General features: G+C 37.8%; 1 protein-coding gene across 2 annotated transcripts; it reads left to right on the forward strand.

Moving 5' to 3' along the window:
- Positions 1 to 802: 802 nt before the first annotated feature.
- LOC140736012 (spermatogenesis-associated protein 2-like) lies at positions 803 to 14,835 on the forward strand. 2 transcript variants are annotated; one of them, XM_073061688.1, is made up of 3 exons: positions 803 to 873; positions 2,886 to 3,311; positions 9,043 to 14,835. In XM_073061688.1, exons 2-3 carry the CDS (start codon positions 3,003 to 3,005, stop codon positions 10,288 to 10,290), a joined length of 1,557 nt encoding a protein of 518 aa, XP_072917789.1. In that variant the 5' UTR covers positions 803 to 873; positions 2,886 to 3,002; the 3' UTR covers positions 10,291 to 14,835. The 2 variants fall into 2 exon arrangements, with proteins under 2 accessions (XP_072917789.1, XP_072917788.1); XM_073061687.1 differs by lacking the exon at positions 803 to 873 and adding an exon at positions 880 to 1,040.
- Positions 14,836 to 18,283: the final 3,448 nt, after the last annotated feature.

Here is an 18,283-nt window from a genome sequence, read left to right on the forward strand (position 1 = left end):
GAGGTGATTGGGTTAAATGGAATCCAGGATGGAATTGCGGAGCAGATTCGAGGAGCTGAATGGTCTAATTCTGCTCCTATGTCTTATGGTCTAAAAGGCAATCAAATGTTTCACTAATGCTGTGCCTAGGGAGGAAGCATTAGTGATATTGATATATTGCAAAGGAATGTATTGAATTACTTGGTTTAGTGAAAGACGATAATGACAAATATTTAATGTCCATTTCATGAATAATGTATATGTTTTGGGGAAAAGATTGCTCTTGATGAAGATACAATAGGACATGTAAAGAGGGCATGCATTTAAGGTGAGAGGAAGGGATTTCAAGAGAGATGTGAGGGGTGAGATTTTTTACACAGAGCATGGAACACGCTGCCTGGGATTGTGGTAGATGCAGAAACATTGAAGAGTTTTAAGAGACGTTTAGATAGACACATGACTGTGAGGAAAATGTAATGATATGGACATTGGGTAGGCGGAAGAGATTAGTTAGCTACTAGTTTACTAATTACTAATCCTGCGCTGCACTGTTCTATGTCATGGTGACGGAAACATCTTCATTGTTGCGTACAAATGGAGTGGCTGATTCTACAGTAAAAATAATATATTGGGGTCTTCATCAAACCACGTTAAGATACAAGTTATCAACTTAACGTCGACCATACGTATCACTTTAATGAATTCCTTGCAAACGATGTGCGCATGTGCGGGTAGACAATTCAGACGGTCACCTCTCACGCAGGCGCGCTGAACAGTCCACATAAATTCGGGAGGGGGGTGTGCGTGTCGGTCTCCCGGTGCGCAGGCGCATTGCGCGTTTCCTCCCGAGCACGCGGAGCCGGAAATGCTTTCCAACCAATTGGAGGTGTGCAGGTACTTGTCCGCTGTGTTGTTGCTAGCGGTTGGTAATCGAATGGCTGTGAGTGGTCAGTGAGCCTGTACCGTGTGTTACCGGCATCGGTATCACACACGCAATCTCACTGCGGCGGAAGAAAAGAGCCGATTGTTACGCGTAAGGCAGGAATGAATCAAACTGAGGAGTAAGTGATGATGGCTGAGGCAAAGATGGCGCCGTCACGTTAGAGGACAGCTTTCAGTGATTCAAATGGCAGTGGGCCTGTTGTGACTCTGCGTGAGGTTCTTGCCTTCCAGTAGCTGCTCTTATATTTCTGCTTGTGGTCAAGAGAATTTCTACTGGCTAATTGGTGTCTTAAACTTAAAAACCGCCAACCAACTTAACTAAGCAATCAGGAAGTCTAGATAAAAATATTGTAGACTGTAATGTGATGCCGAAAAATAATATAGTCGTTCAATATGAAATCATGTTAATCTTGGGGACTGTAAATAGATAGGGACATTTAATCCATGTCGAGGGAGCGAGTCCTACTGTTTGACGAACATGATATTAGAACAGCTCGGATTTAACCTGTTGAAATAAAAAGCCGCCGTTCCAGGAATCCAGTTTTGGTGAACAGTATCAACAGGAAGGGTAGACTTGTATGCTACAGTACAACAGCATTCAGAATCAATTTTAAACTTATTTTTGCTGTTGGGAATATTTAGATGATCTAGAATACATTTCCAAGCACAACCTCCCCACCCACCACCTTCTTACTCTTTTTTTTCTCCAGTCCTGATGAAAGGTATTAGTCTGAAACGTCGACTGTATTCTTTTCCATAGATGCTGTCTGGCCTGCTGAGTTCCTCCATCATTTAGTGTGTGCTGCTAGAATACATTTGTATGTTTAACATGGTAGTGCTCTATCTATGATGACCCGTTTCTTTTCGATTACGTCCAAACTCTTTCCTAGGGTCGTGGCTTAATACATGCAACCTAAGGACTTGTAGATACCAAAAACCAATTAGTTTAGTTTTTGACAACACCCCTTGAGTTTTGAAGGATGATAAACCTGCGTGATACTTCCTATTTAAAGAGATTGTAATTGATATAAAATATTCATCTTCTGTACAACTCTTCAATACTGTTTTATTTCAGTTGTGTGTTTGGAAGATATATGAACTATTAAGGTCTTTAAAAATTCATGTTTACTTTATGGATGGGGAAATAACAGTAAATGATCCAAAGTCTACCTTCTTTCAGGGTAGTAAATGAAACCTTAAGAATTACATAGTTCATAACTGGTTATACAAACAGATTGGATATGTATTAGAATCTAAGAAATGTTTCAATAGTGCTTATGACTCCTAGCTCAATTCTTATTTTACTGTCAAGTGTGGCACAGTTTGGTGGTGGCATCCGTCGGTCTCAAGAGACCATGGATCTGCGCCTGGAGTTTCCAGGGTGCAGGCCTGGGCAGGGTTGTATGGGAGACCGGCAGTTGCCCAAGTTGTCCAAGGGCCTTCCCCTCTCCACGCCACCGATGTTGTCCAAAGGAAGGGCACTAGGACCCATGCAGCTTGGCACCGCAGAGCAGTGTGTTGTTAAGTGCCTTGCCCACTAGGCCATGCGCCAACACAGTTTATCATTAAAAATATTAATAGATGATTCTTTAAAGTGCTTATTCCTTAATTACAACATTTGGACCCCAGGAACAAAAGCATATTGCATCTCAATTTGAAATTTGAACAAAAGAAAACTGCATTGCAGTTTAACTGCAGAATTCATTTTTTTGTTGATATTTCCTGTCATGATCTTGATCGGTCAGTCCATGAAGGGATATGGGGAGAAAGTACCAGAGGGAAAATGGATCAGCCATGATAAAATGGTGGAGCAGAATCCATGGGCCAGATGACCTAATTCTGCTCCTATGTCTGCATTATAAAGTGCAATTAACTGTTTTATTTACCAGTTTCTGTTTAAATTTGTTGATCTGGAATGATAGAATGCAGTGTATTTTTTAATTCATTATCCTTTCATGTTGCAGGTAGATCTATCAGTATACCAGGTATTTGAATTATAACATTGAATCCACTCCTTGCCTGAAAACAACTTGAGTCATGGATGAGTTGTAGGAAACGTCAGACCACACAAGCGGCTCCTAATGGATCCAAGTAAAATCAGAGACTCACTGTTTCGGAAATACATACAGATTTGTGAATTGAAATTAAGTGAAAATGATCTCGTAGAGGATGCAAGCCTTAAGAAGATGGCTACATCCTTACTTGACTTATATCGCCAAGAACCATCAGAAAGGTTTAAGTTATTCAGATTTTATGATATTGTGGAGAATTCCTTGAAGGTGGTCAAAACATCAAGCTTAAATGCACTTCTTACCGCCTTTGGAGTTCTGGAAACCTTCTGCATCAACCTCTTTCTTTACCCTTGGAAAAAGGAATTTAAAACTATAAAGGTACAGTATTAAACTTAATGCAACAAAATAGTTTTGACAGATTAATTATAGGATAAATTCTGTAATTGCAAATTACATTAAAAATTCAAATGCCACCATGGCTATTTTGGGTTTTAAATTACAGTAATAAAAACTTGAATAAAAAGCTATTAAGCTATAGAATTGTACAAAAACATTTAGTTACCAAGGGTCTGTATTGTGTTGTAGGTTTTCTATGTTTCTATTTATCAGAGAAGGCAATTGTCATCAACAACAATAATAATGATAATGGTCGGCTTATAACTCCAACCTATAGCAGTGTGCCTGACTCAAATTGTTGTCTTGATCTGGCTTCCTCGGGCAATTGAGAATACAGTGATGTCTAAATCTAAAGATTAGCTTTATGTCACATGTACACAAAGAAAAACAGTGCTGGGCAGTCTGTAAGTATTGCCATACTTCTGATGTCAACGTAGCATGTTCACAACTCACTGACCCTGACCATCTTTGGAATATGTGAGGAAACAGTTGCACCCTGAGGAAATCCATGTGATCACAGGAAAAATGTACAAACTCCTTACAGGCAGTCGCGGGAATTAAGTATTGGTGATCGCTGGCACTGTAAAATGACACGCTAACCACCAGGCTATCATGAATAAATTAAGAAAATGTATTTCTAAAATGTGAAACAATTCTTTCATTCCTGAGGTATCCCGTCTTCACAGAAAAACCTATTGTCATTCCTGTTCGCTACAAACTGTTGCTTTTTATTCAAGTTTGAAACCCCTGGATATTCTGATCATTCTTTAAAGGATTAGAATTATGCACTTCAATCATGAAAGGCAACTTTATGTGCATAGAGCATTCTTCTTACTTCGCTGAAGCCCTTTGACACAGTTGAATGTACTAGTTTCCTCTAATGCTTTTTTCCGTTGTCCATTTTGGTAAAACTGCCTTCCTTTAATTTCACTTCATATGACCTATTTAATCATGTCTTCCATCCCAGTGATTTTCTTTTTATATTCTATATTTCCCAGTGATCTATCCCTCTTTTGTTGCTATATCCCTTTGTTAACATAACTGGAAACACATAGGGCAAGGATTTGTATATGTACAAATGGCAGAATTTCAACACCCCATCACTGTTTATGTGCTGTGAATTTGTATGTTTAACATCTGTATAATCGTCCAGTTAAACAGTACAAAAATTTTTTATGGAAACGTAGAAAACCTACAGCACAATACTCTGCGGCTCACAATGCTGTGCCGAACATGTACTTAATTTAAAAATTACCTATGGTTACCCATAGCCCTCTATTTTTTAAGCTCCATGTACCTATCCAGGAGTCCCTTAAAAGACCCTTTCGTACTGCGTCTACCCCCGTCGCTGGCAGCCTATTCCACACATTCAGCACTCTTTGCGTTTCTAAAAAGGGAAGGAAAGAAAAAAGCAACAACTTACCCCTGACATCTCCTCTGTATCTACTTCCAAGTTGTCCAAGTACTTAGACCTTTTGTAACTTTCTTGGTCACCAGACTTGAAATTCTCTGATCTGGCCATTAGCAGATTGTGGATCTCATGGTTCATCCAGGGCTACTGGTTGAGGAAGACTCTGAAAGATTTTATGGGGACACAGTCATCTACAACTATTACAGTCTGTGACAATCATGGTGTATTCATTCAAATCCACAAATGAGTCCTTAAACGACTCAAAGCAATCCAATAGCTGCTCCATTACCTCTTTGTTGTCCCTTCTTGTTTCTAACTTCTATCCACCGAAACTCAGACAATCCCTCCTTGACTTCCTTCTTTTCTGCAGCCATGACACTATCTCTGATTAGCAGTGCCACACCCCCACCTCTTTTGTTTCCCTCCCTGTCCTTTCGGAAACATCTAAAGCCTGGCACTCTTTTAAGTAACTATTCCTTCCCCTGAGCCATCCAAATCTCTGTAATGGCCACAACATATTAGCTTCAAGTACTGATCCATGCTCTAAGCTCATCTGCTTTATTCATGATGTTTCTTGCATTAAAATAGACACTTCTCAAACCATTGGTCTGAGCGTATCTCTTTTCTATCACCTGCCTATCCTCCCTCTTGCATTGTCTCCAAGCTTTCTGGATTTGTGAGCCAACCACCCCTTCCTCCATCTCTTCACCCTCCAGCCATTCTAGTTTAAACTCTTCCCAATAGCCTTAGCAAACCTCCCTGCCAGAATATTGGTCCCCTTGGATTCAAGTGCAACCCGTCCTTTTTGTACACGTCGCTCTTGCCCCAAAAAAGGTCGCAATGATCCAGAAATTTGAATCCCTGCCCCCTACTCCAATCCCTCAGCCATGCAATTATCCTCCACCTCACTCTATTCCTATACTCACTGTCACGTGGCACAGGCAGTACTCCTGAGATTATTACCTTTGAGGTGTGCTCCTCAACTTCCTTCCTAACTCCCTGTAGTCTGTTTTCAGGACCTCCTCCCTTTTCCTACCTGTGTCGTTGGTACCAATATGTAGAGGTTTATCTGCACTACAACAACTATTGCCACTAATTTGCCCTTTAGTTTCACTGGGAATCATTGTTTGCAGTCATATCATCCTACCTGACCATGATAAATTGGTTAATCTTCACTGATAAATGTCAGAAACTCATTCCTTATTTCTGTAAGTTTGGCTTAACCCTTTCTTCAGCTCTTTCTCATTCAAGTATTCTGTCCTTTTTGGGTGAACTATTGCACTGTTCTCCAAAATGATGTTGTAGAATATCAGTTTATTTTGTATGAAGCTGTATTTGTAACATCCTAATTACAAGCTTACTCAAATTTAATATTCTCTTATTCACTATTATGCCCTTTAATGGCTTTCTCTCTGTATACTCACAGCATTACAAAATGCTCTGCTTGCACTGTACATATTTAAAAAAATGCATTAATGGAATAAATCAAATTGGCTGTATTATAGCAAAACTATAGCAAATACCCTTTAGATATTTGATATTGTTGAGCAGGACTGGCAAATTTTCTGGACTTTTTAAACACCAACACACTTTAAATGCACCTTTTTGAGCTGTTGCGTGGCAGTTTAATAAATTCACCTGCTTTCACTGTGTTAGACCTGATACTTTTGTGATCTGAAGGTACTTTGGAAGTGAAGAATTAGGCATAAAAATTGTTGCTTATTAAGTGTTACAAAAATAGAAAACAGAAGAAAGAGGAGCAGAGAGAACAAAGAAAAGACTAAGGAAACAGCAATTGTCAACTCATAGACTATAAAAGGAGCTAAGGGGCCTGTGAGTTACAGGGATAGTGGGATTAAGTTCTGAGTTTAAAATGAGTTTAAATTATTTAATTCCCTCGGTAACTGTACAAGATTGAAAACAAGCCCTTCAGCTGACCTCATTCACACTAATCATTACACATCCATTTATACTAAACCCATTTTTCCTCTTGCATCTTTGTCAACTCTCCTGATTCTCTGCAATGCACCTATATTAGGGCCAATGTTCAGTAACTACTCAACATACCAATCATTAAATCTTTGGTATGTGGGAGAAAATGGAGCAGTCGGGTGAAACCTAGGCAGACATAAAAAATGTGCAAACTCAGCATGGACTGTTATCATTTTAGAGCAAATGTTTGATCTGTATATTTATACTTTGGCAACAAGATGTCCTAAATGTAGAAAAGGCATTTCCTGCTTTGTTTTTATGGAACATACAGTGCTTTGAAAAAGTATACAGCTCCTAACCCTTTGTTCACATAAATGGGTATTAAAACCACAGACTTCTGATAAATTTATCTAAGCACTTTTATTCGTGAGTCACATGCTCCTTTTTCATAATACAGCCCAAAAAACGGAAAATTGTAAAGCATAAAAAACAAAAAATACAAGAACTGAAATGTCAGCAGTTCAGAAGTATTCATTCTTCTCTGCTCAATATTTAGTTGATCCACCTCTCATATCTATTACAGCCAGTAGTCTTTTTGAATTGATCTCTATTAGCTTTGCACAATGTGATGGAACAAGATATGCCCATTCTTCCTTGCAAAATTGCTCTTAACTTTGCCAGGTTAGTTGGGGAGTGGCAGTGGGCAGCAATCTTGAAGTCTTGACAGATATGTTCGATTAGCTTAAGGTCAGGGTTCTGATTTGGTCACTCAAGGACATAATTTTCTTAATTTGAAAACACTTCATAGTTGCTCTGGCAGTGTGCTTTGAGTCATCCTGCTGAAAGATGAATTTCCTCTCCAGTTTAAGCTTTGTGTCAGAGGTTTGGAATCTCTCTCTATTTAGCAGCATTCATCTTCCCATCAGTCTTGACTAGATTCATAGTCCTTGCTACTGAAAAGCATCCCTATAGCATGACGCTACCTCCACAATATTTTACAGTAGGGATGACGTTACCTGGCTGACACACAGTATTAGATTTATGTTATACATTCTGCTTAGTTTTGAGGCCAGAAAGTTTCACTTTTGTCTCTTCCAACCATAAGACCTTCTTCCACATCTTTACAGCATCTTCTAAATGATGCTTTGAGAAGTCTATAGGCATGGATATGCTTTTTTTTAAAGCCAAGCTTCCTCCTTGCCATTCTTCCATAAATATTCTTTTTCTGCAATGCTTTAGAGATTCTGGAGCTATGAGCTTCATCTCCAGCTGCATCTTGCAGCTCACTCAGTGACTGGCGTCACAGTTGTCTCTCAGAAGTGCCATTCTTCTCCAGCTACTATGTTTAGAGGGGTAGTCTGATTTAGGCAGACTGGTTTCATATTTTCCCACTTTATCATGATGGATTGCACTGAGTTCTGTGGTATGTACAGTGCCTTTGAGATGGTCTTGTACCTTTCCCCAGATTTGTGTTTCGCTATTATCATTTCCCTGACTTGACTTGAATGCTCTTTTGACTTCATTTTGGTTTGTTCTGTTGAAAATCTATCATACTGTTTGTCCTCAGAGAGTGGTTATTTGTTCTTACGAATTCATTGAAAACAGATGATCCAATTTTTTACACCAGCAAATTCCTCTCTCCTCTCCTCTTTCCCCCCCCCCACCTAGGTGAGTTAGTCAGGTAATAAATTGCTATTGAGGAAGTTAGTGTGGTAATTACAAGGGGGATGAAAATACTATTTCAGCCTCACAATTTGGGTTTCTGATTTTTAGTGACTTGTTGACAGGCTTTGGAATTTTTCATTTGATTTGACATCATACGCAATGTTTTGTAGATTAGCCTAAAAATCCTACTTCAATATATTTTAAAGTTAGAAAATGAGGAGGTAATATGGGAAGCAACACACACAAAATGCTGGTGGAACACAGCAGGTCAGGCAGCATCTATAAGGAGAAAGAAACACTGTTGACATTTCGGGCCAAGACCCTTCGTCAGGACTAGTCTCGGCCTGAAACGTCCACAGTGCTTCTCCTTATAGATGCTGCCTGACCTGCTGTGTTCCACCAGCATTTTGTGTGTGTTGCTTGAATTTCCAGCATCTGCAGATTTCCTCATGTTTAGTAATATGGGAAGCTAGTTGTGGGGGCTGAATACTTTTTCAAAGCACTGTAAATTGTTAATAACTTACCAATTTTTCACATTCATAGTTGAATTCAAGTTTGAAACGTTCCTGGTTAATGCCTGTTTTATCAATTTGCCTTCCCAACTTAGTACAGCTACAGGAAATTGACAGTATGTAGATTGTAGGTAAAGTTAACAATTGTAATGTGATTAAGAATACCATTCATTTACTTTTCTTTCTGTTGTAGACTTTTACAGGGCATTTTGTCTACTATATCAAATCTGCAATGTGTGAAGATGATGTATTTAATATCCTATATTTCATAGGATATGACTATGAAAAGGAAATGTATGAACTGAAAAGCAAAGTAAACACTAATCATGTGAAATTCATTTCTTTTGAACTTTTCTTGGCTGGAATTGAGTGTGAGAATTTACTTGAAATTTATTCACAAATTAAAATGAGGGGTTATTCAGAGCTTAATGTAGTGCAAGAACGTAAGAACAGCACAGATGATGTGAAAGGTTGCATAGACGCCATGAAAAGACAACGAAGGTCAATGGAAGGCTTGCATACATCAATGGTTCAAATGGATTTCCGCCGATCAGACAATGAACGATTAACAAACAATTTCGGAAAACACTTGATGTACAAAGCTTCACCTGTCGATAATGATGAAACTTCTTTGGAAAAGCAGTTAAATAAAATTCATTTGACACCTGCACATCGTAAAAAGGAAGCAGCTTATGACTCTTCTGATGACATAACTGATGAAATTTTTCGTCCTACTCCATCACTTCTTGCTATGTCAAGTTCCCCTCGTGGAGGCTCAGAGGAATACTTGCAATCTCCCAATGGTAGCTGGAGAGCAGAACCCAATTTTAACACTCCTTACCATACATTTGATGATTTGGATCTTTACACAGCTGAAGATCCCAGAAGCACTTTACCACAAAGATGGACAGAACCAGCAAACAGTCACAGTACAAGGTTGATAAAAAGTAACGAAGCAAGAGCTCTGTACCATGAAACTCCACGTACTACCAAAGAAAGTATAGCAAGCACAGTTGCATTGAAGTGCCAAATGTGTGGAATATCTAGTGGAACCTCAAGTTGCCAAAAATGTGACAATGTTCTTTGTAACCAGTGCCCTTGTAGACACGAATATCCAAAAACAGTGAGTATCTTAGCACGTTCTTCATCTTTTCAAACTGACCTGTCTGCAACTTCTACACTGAAAGAGAAATGTGCACATGGTACCACATCACCGTATCAAGAGCACTTACCCAGTTCCAAGAGTACCAATATATTGCGCTGTGGATTTTGTGACAAACCTGGTGCAAAATTCACTTGTATGAACTGTTCTAAGGTCTCCTGTAATGATTGTAAGAGTGGTTATCATTTGGATTTATGCAGCAAAAATAAGTCGCACAATTTCTTTCCCAACAGCCAGCTCAGTTTCAAATCTAGTAAAAATTATTCTATATACCGATAAATTGTATAATCTGAAATAATGATGCATGATCAGCCCTGGAAAAATCTATGCAAGGAATATTTTGAAAGCTGGCAGATTGTAGAATGAAAATTTTGTTGACATATAATTGCTCACTGTGATCTCTTGTCCTACAATATGCACCTTAAGGTATTTAAACTGCTGCTATATTTTTCAAGGGCTGATATGTGTACATAAAAGCTGCTTTGATCTATTAATTCATACCAGCAATGCAGAAGAGGGTACTTCAGAATCTTGAACAAAACCATTTGTAACTACAAGTGAATGAGAGAGAACAGTTGATGTTGGATTTAACATAAAGCTGTCAAATGTTTATACAAACAAGCCTTGGTATTGATGTGCAATTTTCCTTTTGTCTTTTTCTAATGTGATGGTGTTTCATAATTATTTTTTACTTGCAATAGGTGAACAAGTGTGTTTTCTGAAGGAAATCCCTATCTTGCTTTCGGCTTATCATTTTTTGTTGAAAACTTAAATAATTTTATGACTGCTTATATGAATAAAACATTTGGCACTGCTAAAATTTGAGGGTTTGTCTTAGCCCAAGGTTGAATTGCGTATGAACTTGGATAAACACATACTCTGAATTATTCTTTTATGTGTTTACATTACTGAGAGCACTTTTTAAAGACATTGTGAAGTTCATAGATCTTTTTTCCATAGCTGGAAAGCCATGTACACCAGATCTCTGACACTGAACTAAATTTAATGTATTCCATTCACAATGCATATTTTTTGCCATTTTGATTTGAACAAGTTAAACTTTTGTTAACTATAACCTTGTGTCAAGTTCCAATTGATCTTTCAGCATTGGCTTTAATACATAACACTAAGGTAACTGTAAGATGTTATTTTTTTTATACTTGTTGTGCTTGCAAAGTCACTGACTCTTAGGGGTGTGTTTATATTGTGTCTTGTCATTACTGGGAGCTTATCAGATTTCTTTTGGCTTAATGGAGAGTGTGCATAAGGAATAAAAGATCTGACTCCACTCAGATCAAAAATCTATAAATGCCTCTGCTGTTTGTGGTGCGTGGCATAGAATTATGTGGTAGTGACTATACTCCTGAATTTATATGGAAGCTTTCACAATGTTCCTATTGCTTCACAGCTAAAGAAATACTTTCTAATATGCAATAATGGTAAATGTGGCAGTCAGAAACAATTTGCTACAGCCAGAAATGTGACAATAACCATCCAACCTTCTAGGATGTTTAAGGAACAAATGTAGGCCAAGTCAGAGGGATAATATCTTCACTGCTCTTTAAAACCATGTTGGAAACTTTTGCATCCCAGGAATGCAGCGATGGCTTCAGTTTAACAACAGATAGCATCTCTAATAGTACTTACTGTGTTCTGGAGTGCCCACATGGAATTTTGTATTCTACTCTCTGGAGTAGGACTTGTGAATATGTTACAACTATACTAAACATTTTGGAAATTGAATTTCTTGTTTACTGTAAGTGAATGCAGAATGTTTCCATACACAATTTGTACCTTTCTGTGGAATTTTGTTATCTATGTATCTAAAATCTATACACTTGACACAATTTATGCAGTCCACAATAATATTTTTGACAATCTGTAATGCAGTTGATCTGAATGGGAGTAGTTAATTTTGGCCTTCTTGAATGTATTAAAGTTCTGTTGCTTCATAGCTAACCAACAAGAATATATCCAAGTTTTGTTATATTCAGTGGATTTTCGGGCTCAAACTGATTATAGGAGAAATTAAAATTTCCCTTGTTTTCATAAATAACATCACCTTTGAATTGTCCAAGTCTGAAAGTTAGGCCTTTGTGTTCAGGATTCTTCCCCATCAGCTACCTTAACATCTCTATTTGATCATCACTTAATATTCTGTATTTGGTACAAAAACTATAAGTCATTTTCTTGAACCAGAGAAGATTGAGATGTGATGTGATTAAAATAGGTGAAGATTATCAGAGATCTAAATTGAGTTAAGGTTAGTTGTTTCCATTGCTAGAAAGATCAAGAACTAGAGAATATCAATTTAAGGTGACAGTCATGATAAACTTTCTGAAAGTGGAACAGCTGTCTGAAAGTGTGGTGAACCAGATTTGATTGAAGCTCTGAAAAGGGCATTATTGGGTAGATATTTGTAGGAGAAAAGAAGATTGTGGGGAGTAAGTAATTGGATTAAAATTGCAGAACTGTTGTGGGCTCAATAGGTCAAATGATTCTCCTTGCTTAAATAATTGCTATGATTCTATATAGGATACTTGAGCTAGAGTGATCTATTTTCATAAATGAATCCTTTTAGGCCATAAGTGAATATTAAATATGTTATCTGTATATTCTTTGATTCTTGTGCCCTAACAATGTAATAATCTAAACTCAGTCTAACCAGAGTTCTGTACAATTATAATATACTGTCATCCTGCTTACTGAAACTCCTTTTTAGCTCAATGCAATTCATTTCAATGTACAATTAATACTTTTCTGCAGAACCTTTAATTGCCTGCATTCATTGGATTTGTGTAGTTTATGTATGTGATGTGTTTAGTGTTTTGTTATGGGCAATGTGGAAAGCAGTTTAAAGGAGCAGGAAGTCCATTCTGTTTCTCTGGGCTGTAATAAATTAGTCATAAAAACTACTCTTGACGTTCATGCCTTCTGTGATTTCTCTGCATGGACTCATATATTTCTGTTCCTACATAGTTCTTTGATTTTTAATAATAAGGAAATTCTCAGATCTGTCTTTCCTTCCAAGGAAAACGATTCCACATTTCATCACTCATGTTTTTTCAGTAGTGACTCTCACTTTGCAAAAGACTAAACAGTATTGTGGACTGCAAAAAGCATGTGACAGATTGGAGGGTATAAAACATGATGGTGGAAGAGGCACAGCACTTGAATTTTAATGTAGAAAAATAAAGTAGTGGATTTTGGAAGCAAAAATGAGGAAAGGCAATGCAGAATCGATCTGAAAGGGAAAAAACTAAAGGATTTGTGAGAAACAAATCGTTTGCCACAGCAGATTGAGAAAATGATTAATAAAGTAGTCACATTCTCAGCCTTGTAAGTAGAGGCATTGAGTACAAAAGCAATAAATTCACGCTAAACCTTTATAAGACATTTATCTGGCTTTAACTATTATTATGTTCAATTGTGGTCATCCCGTTTGTAGGAATAATCAGACATTAGAGAAGGGTTCACAGAAGATGTATAAAAGTTCAAGGGTGATTCAGAAATGCTGTGATTTTGGAGAGAAAGCTGAGAGGCAATTCGATATAAATAAGAGTGGATGTTCAATTCTGAAGATAGTTGTTTAAATAAATATGGAAATAACAAATTAAATAAAGGTGTTTCAGTTGCCATTTTCCAATCCAAAGAGGGACCCGAAATGAGCATTATAGAAGACCGTGTCTGAAGTACAAAATGTTTATGATGAGAAACAAAAATACAATGAGAAGGTTTAGGAAGGGGATTCCTGAAGTTAGACCCTTGCATTGCTTAAGATAGGATTGTCATTGATGGGCAAACAAGTGGTGGTGTCACTAAGACCAGACCTGAAGGAGTGAAAAGTTTGCTGAGTGTTTTAGGATGGACAGGTTTAAGATCACCCCATCTAGAAATCTCCAGTTTGCTGCTTCATTCAGTAAACCAGTTGTAAATCCTATATCTCATCGGATTTCCTGCCCAAAACCCTAAATTCCCCTAGTGCCCTATAATCAATTGCTTTCATTCTTGCATCCTACCAAGCATGTCCAGTTTCCAGATGTGATTTGCAAAGATAACCCTCTATAAACAAATTATGGTTGACTCTTAAGAGATGTCCCTGGTTCTTGACGCTCATGTATAAGCAACTGGCCTCTTTCAGAATCCTGCATGCTTAAATGAAATTAGTTCTCGGTGTCCTAAATTCCTGTAAATAAAGGCCATTTTATTTGATCTGCCTTCACTTTTCAGTTCTTTGATTCAGAAATCAGTCGCGTGATGTTCTGCACCAAATGTATTGGTTCATGAGTGCAGGAGACCAAACTGCACGTTGCAGAGCTGATTGTTGATTTCAGGAAGGGGAAGGAGGGTGAATCACTGGTCAACATTGGGGAATCAGTAATGGAGAGAATCAACAGCTTTAAACTCTTGGATATTAACATTAGATCAGCTGTCTTGGCTCCAGCACCTCAATGCAATGATTTGAAAGGTGTGCTAGCATTTTTACTTTCTTCGGAGGCCAGTGATGTTTGGTATGGCAATTCAAATGCATGGAAATATAAACAGCTGCAGACGTTAGTGGATGCAGCCTATTACATTACACACAACTCTATTCATTTTAGCAACACTGACGATTTCGATCATCTGGCACTAAAATTGACTTTTTTTGTTTTAAATGTTTTTTTCTTGTAAATATTGTGTATAATTTTTGTGTTATATATGTATTTCTGTGAATGCTGCTTATATGATGCTACATGTCTGTGAGGCTGCTGGAAATAAGTTTTTCATTGCACCTGTACCTAAAGGTAATTGAACATATGGCAATAAACTTGACTTTGACTTTCACATGGGGCTCAAGGTATGTTTGGACCATCATTCTATGGAGGAACAACAAAACTTCTTTGTATTCCAAGCTTATTAGTGTAAAGACTAATGTATCACTTGCATTTTTGCCTGTTTTCTGCAATATTCACATATTTAGCATTTCATGAACTAACTATACCAAATTTACTAGGTTCTCGTGGCTTTATTTAAAAACAGAATATTGTTCTACCTGCCAGAGGGAATAAGCCTATTCTCCAACATTGTTTCTACATTATTCCAATCTGTCTTTTCACAAGTTTTGTTTGCTTCCCACCCACTGTTCACTTCCTTACCTAACATTGTGTTACCTGCAAACTTGAACTGGTTGCACTTTCTTTCTAAGTTATTAATGTGGAATATCTGACTGCTGAGCAGTGATGCTTGCAGGACCCCACTAGTAGCAGTTTGTCAAACTGGAAAAGGTTTATTTAATCCAATTTCTTCTGTTCTTCAATTATTCATCTATGATAATATTACCCTCATCCTGTGAGTACAGTACTCATATAAAATATTTTATTAAAGGTACATGGACATCAGCAACAGTGTTAGCTTTTCTTGTCAATCCCTAATTGGCACCAAACAGAGTAGGCAGTTAAACACTAATCACGTAAGTGAGCATGGAATTGTATGCAGGCCAAAACAAATGAGAACATCAGTTTTTCTTTCCCCAAACTTCACTGAGATTGATATGTTTTACTTAAATTCCAGATATAGTTAATTAGCTAGAGTTAAATTCCTTAGTTGCTATGTTGGGATTTAAACTCAAGTTAATTAAGCTGTAGGATACAGTCTACTATCAGGTACAATGCTACCCCCCCCCCCCCCGGACTTAATGCACCTTTAACCTTATAAAATACAATTTGAAAATCCTCAAAAGTTTCTCTTGTGTATTCTGCTGATTATATCCTCAAAATAAATTGATTTTATGAATGGAAACCCATGTTTAACAAATCCAACAATGCTACTGTATGCTGTGGTCTTGGGATGTGGGCTATCAAGTCTTAGGGATCTGACTGGCCTTTAGTTCCCTTTTAAACACGAGATTCGGCAGATGCTGCAAATTCAGAGCAGCACACAATCGCTGGAGGAACTCAGCAGGTCAGGCAGTATCTATGTGGAAGAACAAACAATTGACGTTTTAGACCAAGACCCTTCATCAGCACTGGAAAGGAAGTGGGGAGAAGCCAGAATAAGAAGCTGAGGGAGGGGAAGGAGAACAAGTTGGCAAGTGATAGGTGAAACCAGGTGAAGATGGAAGGCAGGTGAGTGGGGGGAGGGGTGGAATGAGAAGCTGGGATATGATGGGTGGAAAAGGTAGAGGGCTGAAGAAGCAATCCAACAGGAAAGGAGAGTGGGTCATGGGAGAAAAGGACAAAGAGTACCAGAAGGAGGTGATGGGCAGGTGAGAAAAACAGAAGGGATAAGAGGGGAGCCGGAAAGGGGAATGGAAAAAGGGAAAGGGAGGAAAAATGACCAGAAATGAGAGAAATCAAAGTTCATGCTGTCAGGTTGGAGGCTACCCAGATGGAATATGAGGTGTTGTTCCTCCAATCTGAGGGGGTCTCATTGTGGCAGTTAAGGCCATGGAAATATGTCGGAATGGCATCAAGATGTAGAATTAAAATAGGTGGCCATTGAGAAAGATTGCCTACTGTGAAAAGGTGCTATTTAGTAATATTAAAGTTTCTACTTGCTTCTAATTGGCAAATATCAAAGTAAAACTGCATCAAAAGTTATTGCCAGTAGGGATCTGCTTGTGCTCTGTACTGACCTACTTGATAAATATGTGCCTTTTGTGAATTTTCTGATGTTTACTTTCTGATAATTAATGTCCTGATGCCACTTTAGATCAAGACATCACCTTGGGGGAGGGTCGCCAGCCAGAAGGAACAAGCAAAGCTGAAAAAAAACTTGATAAGTCTGGCTAATCTCTGATGCCAGTAGCAGCTGTCAAATGCTACTGCTGCTTAACATTTCCCATTTATGTGTGTTTGGTCTAAGGATGTTTCATATTAGTGGAAGGTCAAACTTGTTTGAACGACAATGCAAGATGATCTTTTGTTGATGCAACATGAAAAATGCATCAAAACAGAACCACCAGTCTTTCACTGGTCAATTTGAGAAATCAGGGCCAGAGCCTTCTTTGCAGACAGATGGCGCAATGGATCCACATTTCTACCAGAAATTAAATAACAAGGCAAAACAGTAATATTTTTCTTCTTCTTTTGTTACAGAATTTTATATATGAATTTTCAGTGTTAAAATATAGCATGGTCCTTTAAATTTTCTTATCAGACCACTTTAACTTATAACTTATAACTTCAGTTATAAGTCAAATGTTTAAAATTCAAGTTAAGCAACTATTATCACTTTAAATACACAGGTTCACTGTGCATCAATAAAGCATATAAAAATGTTGTAGAAAATGTGGCAATATATGTCTAAGACATTTTGACCACATCAGTTACCTCCTGTATCTCTGTCTCTAAATCTTCACAAGTACATCAGCAGCCATCGGTTCCTATATTAGGTTGCTAATGGAAATATGCAATTTTCTGCACAATGTACAATCTCTGTATTAGGGTTATGGTTTGTCCTTTCAATTTACAGGTTAACAAATCTTTGTTATCTACAATTACAGGGAGAATACTTCAATATTACTGCATCTTCAATGATAAGGTTTGCATTGCTTTGGAACCTTCTTGACAAAGGGGTTGAAACAAGATCACAGCAAATTCTTTTTTTTGCATAATTGTTGGCTGTTGGTTTTCTTGGAACAAAATTTATTTTGATTTTCAGAGGTGAATTAAGTAACCTTGCTCTGAGAACATGGCATCTGGAGTAGCCATTATTCACAGGGACCTAAAATTACATCTCTTAGTTCAAAACGTGCCCTTCATGATGCATCTCTGGAGATTCAAGAGTGGCTTTTGCACATCTAATGAAGTGATCTGTATGGGCAGCATGCAGAACAAAGATTTTCACTGTACTATTACAAAACCAATTTATCAACTTTAAACACAAACAAGCAGATTATAGTTTTTACCCAAATTTCTGCATTGTGACACCAGAACGTAATTAGCAGAAATAATACGGGGGAACCAATGGATGTAGTGTATTTGGGCTTTCATACAGCTTATGATTAAAATCCCAGTCAAAAAAGATAGTGTGCAAAATTAAAGTATATTTCATAGGTGATAATACACCAACATAGATTGAGAATCGGTTGACATGCAGGAAATAGGGAGTGTTGTTGCCAATCTATTCAAAATACATATAAATAATTTGAATGAGGGAATTAAATGTGATTTTCCAAATCTGCAGTTAAGAATGTCCTTGTTTCTAGAAGACTTGAGTACAGGAGCGAGGCCATTTGGCTGTAGCTTGGTGAGACCACATCTGGGGCTCTGCGTGTAGCTTTGGTCTCCCT

The sequence above is a fragment of the Hemitrygon akajei genome, chromosome 11 (assembly GCF_048418815.1).
Source record: "Hemitrygon akajei chromosome 11, sHemAka1.3, whole genome shotgun sequence".
NCBI lineage: Eukaryota > Metazoa > Chordata > Chondrichthyes > Myliobatiformes > Dasyatidae > Hemitrygon > Hemitrygon akajei.